This window comes from Carcharodon carcharias, chromosome 20, assembly GCF_017639515.1.
Source record: "Carcharodon carcharias isolate sCarCar2 chromosome 20, sCarCar2.pri, whole genome shotgun sequence".
Classification (NCBI taxonomy): Eukaryota; Metazoa; Chordata; class Chondrichthyes; order Lamniformes; family Lamnidae; genus Carcharodon; species Carcharodon carcharias.
Genome location: NC_054486.1, coordinates 67,753,594 through 67,769,316, shown reverse-complemented (window position 1 = coordinate 67,769,316; position 15,723 = coordinate 67,753,594). Strand labels below are relative to the sequence as shown.

At 39.3% G+C, this 15,723-nt stretch overlaps 1 protein-coding gene across 6 annotated transcripts in view; it reads right to left on the bottom strand.

The window, feature by feature from the left end:
• The window catches only part of map4k5 (mitogen-activated protein kinase kinase kinase kinase 5), a 149,685-nt gene that overhangs the window by 26,121 nt on the left and 107,841 nt on the right, over window positions 1–15,723 (bottom strand). For 5 of the 6 annotated variants that reach the window (XM_041214459.1, XM_041214464.1, XM_041214461.1 and 2 more), the window contains 6 exons: window positions 13,381–13,469; window positions 12,777–12,818; window positions 11,567–11,651; window positions 11,378–11,457; window positions 11,116–11,176; window positions 10,140–10,142 (listed from right to left, as the gene is read on the bottom strand). In XM_041214459.1, coding sequence (XP_041070393.1) covers window positions 10,140–10,142; window positions 11,116–11,176; window positions 11,378–11,457; window positions 11,567–11,651; window positions 12,777–12,818; window positions 13,381–13,469 — 360 coding nt within the window. The remainder of the gene's footprint in view (window positions 1–10,139; window positions 10,143–11,115; window positions 11,177–11,377; window positions 11,458–11,566; window positions 11,652–12,776; window positions 12,819–13,380; window positions 13,470–15,723) is intronic. The other variant, XM_041214460.1, reaches the window with a different exon arrangement.

Below are 15,723 nucleotides of genomic sequence, written 5' to 3'. Positions count from 1 at the left end.
TTGGCTGGTGCCTGGATCAAGCCTAAGAACTTGCAATTTCACCATCGCCGCCACCACCAACAAAGCCCCTCCCCCTGCCCTGCCACACTCGATCCCTTCATTCCTCTATCCTTCCTTCCCCCTCCACATAACTGACATCCATTTATCTAAAATACATCTATGCTATTTGTCCAGCTACTGTTTTATCCAAAGAGTGGTAAGAATGTGGAACATGCCACAGAAAGAAGTTTCTCTTGAACTCCTGATCAGATTTATTAGTGACTACCTTATATTTGCAACCTCTAATTTTGGATTCCCCAAGTGAAAACATTTTGTCTACGTCTACCCTATCAAAACTCAATTATCACAATTTCTATCAGATTACCTCTCTTCCTTCTCTTTCCTAGAGAAAAAAGCCAGCCTGTTCTGCCATTTCCTGATAAATATACCCTCCATTCTGGTATCAATCTTCTAAATCTTTTTTTGTACCTTCCCCAATGCTTCCATGTCCTTTTCATGTTTTGGAGATCAGTACTGCACACAAATTTAATGTAAGTTCTCAGCTTTTTAATTCTATCACTCTAGAAATACGCCCAGAAGTTGCTTTTACGTCCAAAAAATGGCCTAATTAACCTGTGTTACTACTTTTAGTGGTTTGTTTACCTGGAGATCCCATGGCTCCTCTCTCCTATTTAGACCATTATTCAAACAGTATGTTTGAATTCTGTCTCACAATCACCCATATACTACACTGACGCCTGGTTTTCCCGTACCTCCAATTTAAATCCCTCCAATCTCCTCCAGCCCAACAGACAGCAACTCCTTCCCACTCCCACATCTTTTATTCCTCAGACTCTGTCCTCTTGTGCATCTGCCCCAATTCCCATCTCTCTAGCATTGGTATCCATGGCCTCAGCCATCATGGCCCAATGATTCTGAAATTTCCTCGTTAAACCCGACTGCATTTTTACATTTTTCCTCCTTCTTCAAGCCCTCCTTAACCACCCTACTACTACCCCCTGCCGCCTCCTCCATGTAGTCAACCATTTTTGTCAGATTATATCTCTTAAGGGCCTTGGGATGATTCCTGTACATTAAAGGCACTACTAAAATGTAAATTGGTGCTTTGAATTGTCCATTTGATTACATACATCAAAACTAAAAGCTACTGTATGCCAAATGATTTATGTACATAAACTAACCCAACTTTTGAGCCATGTAGTATGATAAATATACATTAGAAAATATCATGATTTGGAAATTCTAAAACTTAAGCTTTTTGAAAAATAAACTTTTGCAATGCTTTTAACACAAGAAGATGTATTAATTGTCTGTTGCATGTTTGTTTTTAGATAGAAAACAGTACTGTAGTTGGTGAACATCTGAAATAAAACAAAGTGCTGGAAAAACTCAGGTCTGGCAGCATTTGTGGAGAGAGAGAGAGAGAGAGTTAATGTTTCAAATCCAATATGACTCTTATTCGGAATCTGTCAAGTTTTCCAGCACTTTGCATTTATTTATTAATATCACTATATTCACTGGGTTTTTTCCTGATGTAAGTCACTGCCATAGTCATAAATCGTAAGGTCATATGACACAGGATACCATTTGGCTCGTTGAGTCCATGCTGGCTCACTGTAGAGCAATCTAGTCATTCCCATTCTCCACCACCCCCATTCCCGTAGCCCTGAAAGTTTATTTCCCCTTAAGAACCCATCCAATTTCCCGTTAAAATCATTGACCCTCTCCACTTCCATCACCCTTGTAGGCAGCGAGCTCCAGGTCATTACAACTCGCCGCGTAAAAATGTTCACCCTTGCTTGCTGGGGGCTTTGGGAAATCCTGGAGTGTTAGCAACTATGTTGATAAGGAATCCGATTTCAAGCCTTTTTGCTTTAATCTGAATTACTTGTGAATGGTATATTGCAAGAAATGATTAAAATCTATTAAAAAGATGAATGAAATTTTACATCTGTGGCGATTAGTATGCTCACGAACAAGTACAGATGGTTCAGGATAGATTACATCTGCTTGATCTTACTCTTTGTTCAATGTATCTTTCATCATATCAAGTACACATTTAACTGAAGTAGTGCAATAAACTTAAAAATAGCAATGGAGCAAGAAACCAAACAGAAAAAAGTGTTACCCATGAGCTCGTGTTATATTGAATAAATCTATGAAACTATCAGCAGTGCTTAGCTACATATCAAAAGCATGGTACTCAATTGCAAAAGCATGAGGATAGAGTACAAATCTAGGGATTGCACTGTTAATGTCCGAGACACTACAGACCCTGTTTCCAATACTCTATGCAGTCTTGTTCACCTAAATCACTAAAAAGATATTACAGCCCCCAAGAAAGTAGAGAAATGAGCAACTAGGATAATTCTGACCATTAAGATTTACATTATGAGGTAATGTTAATTAAGTTGGGCTTGGTTTCTAATGAGGGACATGTCTAGATTCTTTAAAAGAAATTTTCAAGACTATGAGAAGGGTCAGCAACCCGATCAAAGCCAATTGTTCACTATATAAAGGGTGCAGATACCAGGGTGTACCAGTTAAAAATTTGGAAATTTATCAAAGAGAAATTGAATCAGTGTAAGTTAATATGATTGGTCATTGAATTAGGCATAAATTTGAGAGTCTATCAGACAAACTTCCAAAAGGACTGAAGGATTGTTGAGAAAGTGTGTAGATGGGTTGATCTGCAAGAGGACAGAAAAAGGCTTGTTGGGCCCTAAAGGCCTTTCCTGTCTACACTATTGTTTTAACTAATGCCTGGATAGGCAAATTTTTAAGCATAACAATCTAACTGGGTACAATAGCACAGTCACTATGTTACTGGACTAGTAACCCAGAGATGAGAGTTCAAATCCCACAATGGGGATGGGTGAATGAGCTCAGTTAATCAAAAAAAACTGGAATCAAAAAAGTTGGTTAAGTGAGTGGGCAAAGATCTGGCAAATGGAGTATAATGTGGGAAAATGTGAAATTGTCTATTTTGGCAGGAAAAATAAAACAAAAAGCATATTATCTAAACAATGAGAGACTGCAAAGTTCTGAGATGCAGAGGGGTCTGGGTGTCCTAGGTTCTAGTGCATGAATCGCAAAAGGTTAGTCTGCAGGTACAGCAAGTAATTAGGAAAGCTAATAGAATGTTGTCATTTATCGTGAGGGGAATTGAACACAAAAGTAGAGAGGTTATGCTTCAGTATACAGGGCATTGGTGCGACCACATCTGGAATACTGCGTACAGTATTGGTCTCCTTATTTAAAGAGGGATGTAAATGCGCTAGAAGCATTTCAGAGAAGGTTTGCTAGACTGATACTTGGGAAAAGGTTAGACAAGCTAGGCTTCTATCTGCTGGAGCTTAGAAGACTAAGAGGCGACTTGATTGAAACATATAAGATCCTGAAGGGTCTTGACAGGGTTTATGTGGAAAGGATATTTCTTATTGTGGGAGAATCTAGAACTAGGGGTTACAGTTTAAAAATAAGGGGTCAACCATTTAAGACAGAGGAGAATTTTTTTCTGAGGGTTGAGAGTCTTTGGAACTCTCTTTCTCAAAAGGCGGTAGAAGCGGCATCTTTGAATATTCTGAAGGTAGAGCTAGATAGAATCTTGATGAACAAGGGCGTGAAAGATTATCAGGGGTAGGTGAGAATGTGGAGTTGAGGTTACAATCAGATCAGCCATGATTTTATTGAATGGCAGAGCAGGTTCAAAGGGCCAAGTGGCCTACTCCTGCTCTTAATTCACCTGTTCATATCAGTAATGGTGACTGAAACTACTGGGTTATTGTAAAAACCCAGCTAGTTCTCTAATGCCCTTTCAGAAACAAAACCTGCTGTTCATATGTGGTCTGGCTTATATGCAACTCTAGATCCACATCAAATGGGGTGACTCTTAACTGCTCAGTGAAATAGCCTAGCAATAATCAAATTGTTACAAAAACTAATTAAATCAGCATAAATCGACCTGGACATTGGATTGGCATACTAAAAAGGCTCATCCAGCCCAGTTCACCCTACAAAATTGAGGACCTGCTGTCCCACAGATTAGTCAAGCAACAGCCTAACAGAATCACCCATCAGCCAACATTCTAGACTCTCCCATCACATTCCTTCTAAGTCATTCCCACCTGCAGGACAAACCTACCAGAGGTGGCAGCAAACCAGAATATTTGAGGAAGCGGCCCTGGAAATCCTCAATATTGACACCAACCCATGGTAACAAGTCAAACATCAGCATCTCGTGCTTCCTGCCCTCCCTCAGATAATGATTATTACTACCAATTGGAAAAAGAACAAGGGTAGCAAGAATGTACTCAACATCCATTACCAAGAGTGGCTTGGTAACACCACTACTTACTCAACCGCAAGCGGTGAAAATACCAACACGGGGAAAAATCTGACAATGGTCCTCACCAATCTACCCGTCACAGATCCAGGGGTCAAATACAGTATTTGTAGGAGTGGCCACTGCACAGTTCTTGTGGAGATAAAGTTCTGTCTTCATAATGAGGACAACCTCATGTTGAGTGACACCATTGCTGTGCTAAATAGGATAGATTCAGAACAGATCTAGCAGCTCAAAACTGGACATCTATGAGGCACTGTTGAGAAATCAGCAGCATCAGCAAAATTGTATTCCACCACTGTTAGGTAATCTCACGACACGGCATAATCCTTGCTCCACCATTACCATCAAGCCAAGTGGCTAATTCTGGTTTAATGAGCAGGGTAGGAGAGCTGCCAGCAGCAGCACCAGGTGTACTTGGAAATGAGATTCAACCTGATATAAGCTACAATATGCATGCCAAACAATGAAAACAGCATTTTAATTCCAGAGAATAGGTCTTCAGTGATCCCACAACCTCTACCACCAAGAGGAATGAGTAACATACATTCAAGAACATCACCACCTGAAAATTCCCCCCCACCTTGTACATCATCCTGACTTGGAAGTAAATTGCTGCTCCTTCACTGTAGCTGGGTCAAAATCCTGTAACTCCCTCCCTAACAGCACTAAGTGCATCTACACCAAATGGACTGCTATGAATCAAAAGAGCAGCATAGCACCGCCTTCTCAAAGGCACTTAGAATGGGCAATAAATACTAGCCTTGTCAGTGATACTCATTTTCCACAAATGAATAATATGCACTCCTGCCACATCCAGTTGTGAATGGGGGTGATCAATTAAACGGTTAATGGGAGAGGTGATTCCATGAACACCCCCAACCTCAACTATGGTAAAGCCCAGACTGAATGCAAAAGACTCCATTTGCAGTTATTTTTGGCCAGAAGTGCCAGGCAGATGACCCATCTCAACCTGGTCTTTAAGTCCCTATTATAACAGATACATTCTTCAGCCAATTTGATTCATGCCACATGCAAGAAATGGCTGAGCATACTGCACACAGCAAAAGATTTATTGTAAAAACAGAAAATGCTGGAAATATTCAGCAGGTCTGGCAGCATCTGTGGAGAGAGAAATATAGAGTTAACGTTTCAGGTTGATGACCATGTGCGGCATCAAGAAACCCTAATAAATGAAGTAAATGGGGATCAGGGAGAAAACTTCCCACTGGGTGGAGTCACATTTGGTGAGTGGTGACAGCCATGATGGAGCACAAGAGATAATGATTGAGGTTGTTGGAGACCAATCACCTCAGCCACAGGACATTAATGCAGAAGCTGCTCAAAGCTGTATGCTAGATTCAACCATTTTTAGTTGTTTCATCAATGACCTCCCCCGACCCCATCATAAGAAATGGGAAGGTCTGCACAATATTCAGTTCCATTCACAACTCCTCAGATAATGAAACATTCTGTACTCCATGCAGTAAGCTGTGGCAAAAGACTAGGCTTGGGCTGATAAGTGGCATGTTTCATCACGCCACAGAGTGCATGGCAATGACCATCTCCAACAAGACAGCCTAACCATCTCCCCATGACAATGAATGGCATTACCACTGCTAAATCCCCTACCATCAACATCCTACAGTGCAGAAACGGGGGTAGACAAAGGTTACCGTTAACGGAAACTGAACTGGGGCTAGCCACATATATACTGTAGCTACGAGAGGTCAGAGACTGAATATTTTGCAGTTAGTGACTCACCTAATTTCACAAACACTTGTCTGCATCTACAAGGCACAAGTCAGGAACGTGATGGAATACTCCATTTGTCTGTATGAGTGCAACTCCAACAATATTCCAGAAATTTGATAACATTCAGGACAAGGCAAAGATTTTCATCCTATGTACTGTACATGGTGTACACACAAGCCGTGTTGTGCCATGTACAAGATGCACTGCAGCAACTTATCAAAGCTCTGCAACTGCATCTTCTAAACCTGCTGTTATAAATACCTAGTTCATGACTCGGTGATATTTTGGAGGTGATTTTTAGCTCTGGGAAGATTAAAATTAACAATAGGAAATGGGATAAGTGCAACCGAAACAGCCTGGAAACTAGCACACTTAATGGGGAGCAGACAGGAAGGTGGAGTTGAAGCCCAAGATTGACCAATATCATATTGAATAATGGAGCAGGCCTGATGGGTCATGTGGCCTACTTCTGCTCCTATTTCTTGTGTTCGTGCGTTAAAAGGTTGGAACAGGTTAACAGCTAGAAGGGCAAGTTCATAAAACAGCAGGTGGGCTTACTTGGCTGGAGAACTAGAGACAAAGTGTCTGCACTGCTTGCAAAGAAATGCAGCCCAGAGAGTTGTTTTGTTTTGGGAGTTAAAGCTACAATCAATTTAAAAGCATTCCCTGGAAGGCTACATCATCATGGAGATGGGTGGAACTCATAATGTTCTAGGGTTTCAACTGATCTTTGTTTGCTGGGGTAGTGAGTGTTCTGCAGCAGGAGAAAAGGCCATAGTGAAAAGGTGCTGATATTAGCAGGCTCCCAGCAGCAAAAGCATTGCTGTATGCTGGCTTTGTGCAGTTAGGGCTCAGGAGAAGTCCTGGGGCACTGAGAAGGTGGCAGAGGGTCACTGGCTCCATGCTGAAAAGGGTTAAGGTGCAGAAGAAGCCCTGGGAGCCATTTATAGCTTGGTGTAGCTGGGGGGATTGGAGCTTGGTGAAATCCAAGGACGGTGTTGCGCAGTGAAGCATCCAGCTATTAAAGAGCTGAAATTGTGCCAGTAAATAGGGACTGGAGTGCAGACCACTCAACCAAAGAAATCCAGGAGTCTCAGGAAATGAGACTGAAACACTGGGAGGTGTGCAGTTGTTGAAGTACGAGTTGGAGCAGCTCTGAGGGAATTCAGAGGTTTGATCTTCGAAAATGAAAAGTTTGGAGCCCCTCATGAGGGAGGCAGAATTTCAGCGAGATTGGATGACTCGGTGTTTATAAGCGTCTGGGTGGGTTGTTGAGAAATCCATGGAACTTGGACGCATCTGCCACATTGTGCAGTGCAGTGTGTTTGATCGATTTGCCTGCTAATTTACATGTTCCTCACATTAACCCTGAATGTTAGAGCATAAGATAGATCTTGTAAATTGTTTCATCTTTCTGACCTCGTACAGTTAATCTTTCTGACCTCGTATAGTAAAGTTTACTTTTGTTCAAAACCCGTGGAATCTTGTGGCTTTATTCTCTTAGCAAGTATCTTGAATCTCAAACCTTGTCTACTCGAAACAAAATGTTATTGGTCCCAACCAGTTCATATCAAAAACTTGGGGACCTGGTCAAGGATCATAACACTACAAACTTTACTACTTAGAAGGGGAAGGGCAATGGGCACATAGGAACACCACCATTGCCCATCCAAATCTCATACCACTCTGACTTCCATTATTGCTGAGTCAGATGCTCCCTAACAGCACTCGAGTACCTTAAACACACTGACTACAGTGGTTCAAGGTGACAGCTCACTACCACCTTCTTGAGGGCAATTAGGGTTGGGCAAGAAATTCTGCCATTACCAATGTCCACGTCTTGTAAATTAATAAAAAAAAAAATACATTGAAACATAGACTGTGAATCAAACATTTCAGGGAATTTACTTAACACTAGAAAACTGGAGGTTTGCAAAACAGATAATAGTTTCTGAATGACAGATATAATACTGTAATTACATCTTCTTGAATTAAGATGTTTGCTGCTGAAACTCCACAGATAATAGGAATAGATCTGCTGTTGACACTGATATTATGTTGGAATGAAGTACAGCAATATAACAGGGATGTAGTGATTAAATATACTGACAGCAGGAGGGTTTAAATCAAGCACACTGTATCAGGTCACGGATTTTAAAGTGGAGTTTAGCAGGCATTAACAGTGGAAAATAAAAGTTCTGTTGAGACTTCTGCAGCAAAAACAGAAGTTTACAAAATCCTCCAGACAATTAGCATAGAACACAGAAGTAAAGTTCGAGAACAGTAACAGACATTTGAAAATCCAGCCTTGTAGCAAGAATCAAATTTAACTGAAAATAAACGCAGAGGTGAAAGAAGATGTAAAAGATAAACAAAATGTCAGGAGTATAAGGAAGTTGAATATATTTAGGTGACAGGATAGGAGCATATCACATTAAGTTGTTATTTTTGAGACCAGGTTTTGGTACTTGGCAAACATAGGACTGCTTTAGAAAAAGGCACGAAGCTGTAGGCTTGCATTTTAATATCGCACTTGATACATAAGCAGGTAAGGTTTCATATAAAAGCATGCACAAATACAGTGAAGGCTGAAAATTCTTAAATTGTTTTTACCTTCTGCGCGCAGCGATCAGTGCAATTTGGATACAAAGTGAAGCCATTATGAGAGAAGGAGAATATAAAAGAGGTTTGATTAATTTCACACACGTGTTTAGTTAAGCAGCTATTACAAACAGTAAATGAAAGGAAAAACACAAGCATTATTTCAGTTAAATCTACATTCAGTGCAAATGACAACCCATGTTTTATATGGTCATAAAGATAGATTATAAAACTATTCATATCGTAAATTAGTCAAGTTAACATTTTCACCTTCCTCCCACCTGTTTAATATGACACAAAAAATATAATAGACTCAAATCTCCAAAGGATACTTGATATTAGAACTTCACAGCATATACACACACGTGTTTGTGGGTGTATGTGTATATATTATATATACACACATACATATATGTCATATACACACACACACAAACAATATACACACACATACATATATATATATATATATATATATATATATATATATATATATATATTTTAATAAGGTGTATTTTATATGGTATCCATCTAAACGGAAACAAATGGTCAAATGCCAATTGGCACCATGCTATAATTTGCCATTCCAATCCAATTTATCCAGTGAATTTTTCCCACTTTACTATTTCACATATGTATTGCTTCATGACATTCTCCCAGTGCTCTGCTATTCTATAACTGATGGCTAGGTAGTGTGCAAAGGCAAGATTGCTGGGCATTTCCAATTGCACAACATAGATAATACCATCACATGCAAAGATCCCAGGTTTGATCCCTGGTCCACGCAGAGTGAACTGATGTCAGAGGGTGAAGCAGTAGAAAGAATACAACTGATTTCAGAGTTCTTGGGTTTAAGGGCAGCAATAGGATTGGTTTTTAAAAAAAGGGAGTGGGAGAAACAAGGCTTCTCATTTCTGTCCAGTGTCTCCTGCCAGAAAATGAACTTTTATTAATGAAGGATTCACATTAAGAATCTGTTTATGTTGGAAAATTATCAATAACTTATTCCCAATTACGATTCTTATATCTTTTGTCTTAAAGGTGAGTATGGCTCAAAAGGAAAAATAGACTTTCAATTCTCAACCAAGTGGTCATTCTTGAAGCAATTTGTTTACTTACAAGCCTAAACATGCATACATTCCAAAAGAAGTCACTGGATAACTATTAGCTTCAGATGTTCTGATTTTTTCCCCCCTCAATTATCCCAGGCATCAAAGTTTTCACTGCTGCCCTGAACTAGATACAAGTGGTATCAACCTTACAGTGCATATTGGAGTTCTGCTCTGTATGGATTTCTACTGTTTTACAAGATATACATACACCAACAGAGCTACTGAAGGGGCAGAAAGAAAAGCTGTAATTTGTTCAAAAATTGTATGAAAGAATCAATTGCAAGGTCAATCTAAAGTGTCTTTAGTGCTTCTAAGTCTTTCCCAACCTTCTCAATAAATTTCAGTATTATTGTCATGTTTGTGCTGAAGAAATGTCAAGATTAGTGTTTTAATCTTCCCTCAATAAAAAAAAAATCAATATAGCCCAGAAGTAAGGTTACAATCCAATTCACTGTGTATATTTTAAAATAAATTAAAAGAAAGTGAGCACATAGATATATACATCTAGTTGAGAGAGAAGGCTTGTGGCATAAAATGGCCAAAAGGGCCAACTTCAGGGGCTAACGTACGATGGACGAATTTTACAGTCCCACCAAAGTCAATGGACTTTTGAACAGCTCGCCACATTTTAGGGGCCTGGCCTGCTGTGACACAGCCATAAAACCCACCCTTTGTCTCAAGAAAGTTTGACCAGATATTGGATATGGCCATTTTTGGGGACCTCCATGCCCATTTTAGGATTCTTTTGTCAAGTTGAACTGTTGAGCATGACAGATGCCAGGTCTGCTCTGCTCAGAGTTTCCAAACATGCGGCCCAACAAGTGACCACCAATAAAATGGTTAATTTACAATTTATTTAAAAATGTACAATTCCTCATAGCTGCACAGCATTCCTGAGAGCTGCTGATGGCCCACAAGGAGACACCCAAGAACTACTGCTAGCAAAGTAAGTGGACTGCAATTGGAAAGCTGATGATTATAGAGTACCAGAATGACTCAGGCCTCCCAGATGGTACCAATAACAAAGGCACATTAAAACCTATAGATTTAAATATCAATTTTGCACATGGCATGCAACATTTTACCAATTGGTGATAACACAGGAAATTTAAAGATCAAAATCTGTCACATCAGCTAAATTGATCTTCATTTTCATGGGAACATGGACAAACGGAATTAAAGTGCATCTACAAATCTTGCTTTCCCGCGTTTTGTATTATTTATTGACCTGAAATGACATGAACTTCATTTTTGAAATTTTATTTCATGCTATTCTTAAGAGATGACCAATTGAATACGTACCTGATAAAGACATTAAAATGTTATTGATAACATACAGCCAAGTACATCTCCTGGGAAAAAGCTGGGAAAACATATTTGTATTAGTATCAATTGGAAACATTTGAGTTTTTAAAGTTATTCAACTAAACTTGAATAAAGGAGTTGTATAGTCATTATCCCATTCTTCAAAATATACTCCTAAAGTTCAGTGCTATACTTCTAACCCCTCTTCCTTCTCAAGAGAGATCAGATGTAATCCAGCTGTAATACTCAAATTGCTTACTTGCTCCATTGAAGCTTCATGCAGTTCATTCAGATTTAACGTATAAATGCCTTCTTCAGTTCCAAAGATTAAGTACTGGTCTAATTTAAAGGAAAACAAAGCCAAAGTTAACACTTTACTAAAATAAATCTTCACAACTTTTTGTAAATGGTCTCAGTGTAAAAACAATTCCTGATTAGCTAGCATTACCCTTTGTCTCAGGGTGTATCCAAGATGTAGCACAACTTATCTTCAAAGGACATCCATCAAATACCTTTGTAAAGCAGGCTCCCATCTATATTTGAAGAATTTCAACATTCAAAAATTTACTCAATATTGCAAAAACTGAAAAAAACTTTCCTTAAAGAAATAAAATAAATGCACTTAAGATTAAACATGTTTATATTTGAAAAGTAACCTCCAGGACAGAACCATCATTTAGCATTTGAGTGAAGTTCTATAATCAATGTTTAATTACTGGCTGTGGTTATTTTCATTTATGGAACAAATTCAAACTCCACAAATAAGCAAAAATTGCTGTTATCTGTGGAGATAAGGTGAGGGGTTGGGGGCAGAAAAAAAAGTTATGCTAACCCTTGGAAATAATTTGCAAAACTTGTCTGAAGAAAGCCAGCCAGACACCACTCTTGCTCAGTATCCAATACCTCTACCTCTAAGTATGTATGGGATGATGGCATGACGACAGTTTTGATGCCTCCTATTCAGCTGACAGTTACTCAGAGTTTTGGCTCATTGGTGAAAGTTATCACAGGAATGAGGTACTGGAAGGTGCATAAAATTATACTCGGCATGAGTCATCTCCTTCCGGATAGAGATGGAGAAAATTGCGTGAATTCAATGGTATTGTGCGGTAGCACATTCTCAATTCACTAGTAGCTCCAACCATGTGTAAACAGATGGGTGTAAAGGGCCTTTGCAAAATGAGTTAGGACAGTATCAATTCAAATCATAGTAGACATGGGCTACAGCACAAAACAAAGCATTATTTGGCATTAACTGGCAATTTTGGTCAAAGGAGCCATAAGAATTTGTGGGGGCGGTGGGGGGGGGGGGGGGGTGAGAGAACAATGAATATTGATAGAAATGAGGGATGATCTTGAGATGAAGACAGATTACTCTGGCAGACTGTGGAGTTTGACTCTACAGCTGCTTGAGGCTGACATTGATAGGTGCTGCTCTCCCCAGTGATGAAATGCTTTATCTTGGTGATTATAACAAGCATTCAAAAAAAAGGGCCTCGAATCAACATAAATTATGCCATAGCAGAGTCATTAGCCAACTTATATTAATACCATAATTCCACTAAAGAAATAGAGGGATAAATTCAGACAAATGCATTAAGTACTTTTTTTTCAGTATATTAGAGACTGGGAATTATGCCTTCAAAAAATTTACTTACATGGACTTTTGGAGTTGGAGGAAGGCCATTGATTGCTGGCTTCTACAGAAAAATAATTTAACTTTTTAATGTTCAAATTTGAAGTTACGCAATTATAACACAATTCAATAGGCATCAAGACAAACATAGTACAGTATAATCACTTGACTCAAACATCTGTTCTCCATCGAGGCTACCATTTTATATATGGAAGAGTAAACAGTTTGTAGTTGGAGATTCCAGGACATCTGGGCTCCTGGTTTGTAAGGATATTAATAGTACATCAACAAATGTAATAGGTGCCCTCTTGCGCACATCACTCCATCTGATCCAAATATTTGGCAAGAGGTGGAAGTTTAAGAAACATATTTGTATTCTGATATACCATGAATTATTCTTGTAAGGAGCAAATCGGAATTTGTGTTCTTTACTTATGCAATGCCAATATGTTACAACGTGAAAATCGCAGCAACTTCTATTGAAACAGCAAAAATCCTTAAAAAATTGATGTGAAACCTGGGATACATTTCTAGTATAAAAAGTAATAGCCATAACTCAGACATCTAAATATGACTGCAAGAAATATATTTATTCAAATGATTTTAACAATTAAAGAGCAACATACAGGAAAATCTCTCTTTTCTTTTCTTCGAGGTAATGCTGGAGGATGCTCAGAATTTTCACCAGTTAGGATTGAAGAGCCTCCTGCAAAACCTGAACATATACAAAGCATGTTACGGCATCAATCTTTCCAAAGACAACTGCAATGTAAATTTATGCAGAACCAACTCCACACATGAAAGCAGAGTGCCTCAACTCCACATTCTCAAGGCAATTAATGCACACAGCCATTACTAATATTTACACATAACTCACAGTATCTTTACAGTGCAGAAGGTGGTCATTTGGCCCATTGAGTCTGCACTGGCTCTCTGAAAGAGGATTCCACCTATTCCTACTCCTCTGCCTTATCCCCATAACGTTGCACATTCTCTTTTCAGGTAGCAATCCAATTCCCTTTTCAATTCTTCAATCAAACCTGCTTCCACCACCCTTTCAGGAAGTTTGTTCCAGACTCAGACCACCCAGTGGGTGAAAAAAAATTTCAACATCACATTTACTCCTTTTGCCAATTATTTTGAATCAGTACCCTCTAGTATGATGAATAATGCAAAAAATTACAGCTACAGCTTGAAAATGTTATTAAACCATATATTAGAAAAACCATCTCATGATCAAGGCATTTTATCAAAATATATTTTGCAGATATGACATACAAGTTACATCTAAAAATCGCTAAATTATTGATGTTTTTAAACTATCCTGTTTCTAAATCTAAATCAATATATGAATGCAAAGAACAAAAAAGTTTAAATTAAGAAACTGCTTTACTCTATTCAAAGTGGGCTACTGGTGACAGGTTACAATTCCAGCAACCTAGAAATCATTGCAATGCAAAAAATCATGGACTACTGCTCTTAGTAATGCCAACATACAGGTGCACAAACAACAAATAACTAAGGAAAAGATAGGGCCTATCAGAGATGTACATGGTAACTTGTGGGTTGATGCAGAAGATGTGGGCAGGGTTCTCACTAAGTCTTCACTAAGGAGAGGGATAATATAGACATTCTAGTTAAAAAGGAGTGTGAAATATTAGATACAATAAGCTAATGAGAGAGGGAGTACTGGAGGGACTGGCATCCTTGAAGATGGATAAATCACCAAAGCCAGGTGGATCGTTTCCCAGGCTGCTGAAGGAAGCCAGGGAGGAAATAGTGGATGCTCTGAGAGTCATTTTCCAATCCTCACTAGACAGGTGAGGTCCCAGAGGGTTGGAGGTTTGCGAGCGTTGTACCATTTAAAAAGGATGCGAGGGATAGGCCAGAAGATTATAGGCCCATCAGCCTGACTTCGGTGGTGGGCAAATTATTGGAAACAATTCTGAGACAGGATAAATTGTCACTTACAAAGTCATGGATTGAACATGGATAGGAAGCATGGTTTTCTTAGGGGGAGATCATGTCATTACTAATTTAATAGAATTTTTCGAGCAAGTAATGAGGAAGATTGATGAAGATAGTGCAGTGGAGGTTGTCTACATAGATTTCAGTAAGGCATTTGACAAGGTCGCACATGGCAGATTGGTCAGGAAAGTGAGATCTCATGGGATACAGGGGAAAGTGGCAGGTTGGATCCAAAGATTAGCTCAGTGACAGGAAACAAAGGGTAATGGTCGATGGATGTTTTTGCGAATGGAAAATGGTTTCCAGTGCTGTTTCACAGGGCTCAGTGTTTGGGCCATTGTTGCTTGTTGTATATACTAATGATTTAGACCTAAATGTGGGAAGCATTATTGTAAAATTTGCAGATGGCACAAAAATTGGCCATGTAGTTGATAGTGAAGAGGATAGCTGTTGACTTCAGAACAACAGCTATGGTTTGATTGAGTGGGTAGAGAAACGGCAAATGGAATTCAATCCACAGAAGTGTGAGGTAATTATTTTGGGGGGGGGGGGGGGGGGGGGGGGGGGCGGTGGTGGGGGGCAAACAAAGCAAGGGAAAACTCAATAAATGGGAAGTTGAGAGGGGTTGAGGAAGTGAGAGACCTTGTTGTGCATGTCCACAGGTCCTTGAAGGTGGCAGGGCAGGTGGACAAGGTGGTCAAGAAAGCATATGGAATGCTTTCCTTTATTAGGCAAGGTACTGAATAACTGAATACAAAAGCAGGGATGTAATGATGGAACTGTATAAAATGCTGATTAGGCCACAGCTGGAATTGTGCGTACCGTTCTGGTCACATTACAGGAAGGACATAATTGCTCTGGGGAGAGGAGATTTACAAGAATGTTGCCAGGATTTGAAACTTGCAACAATGAGGAGAGATTGGATAGGCGAGGGTTGGTTTCCCTAGAACAAAGGTGGCTAAGGGGTAGTCTAATTGAGGTGTACAAAATTATGAGGGGCC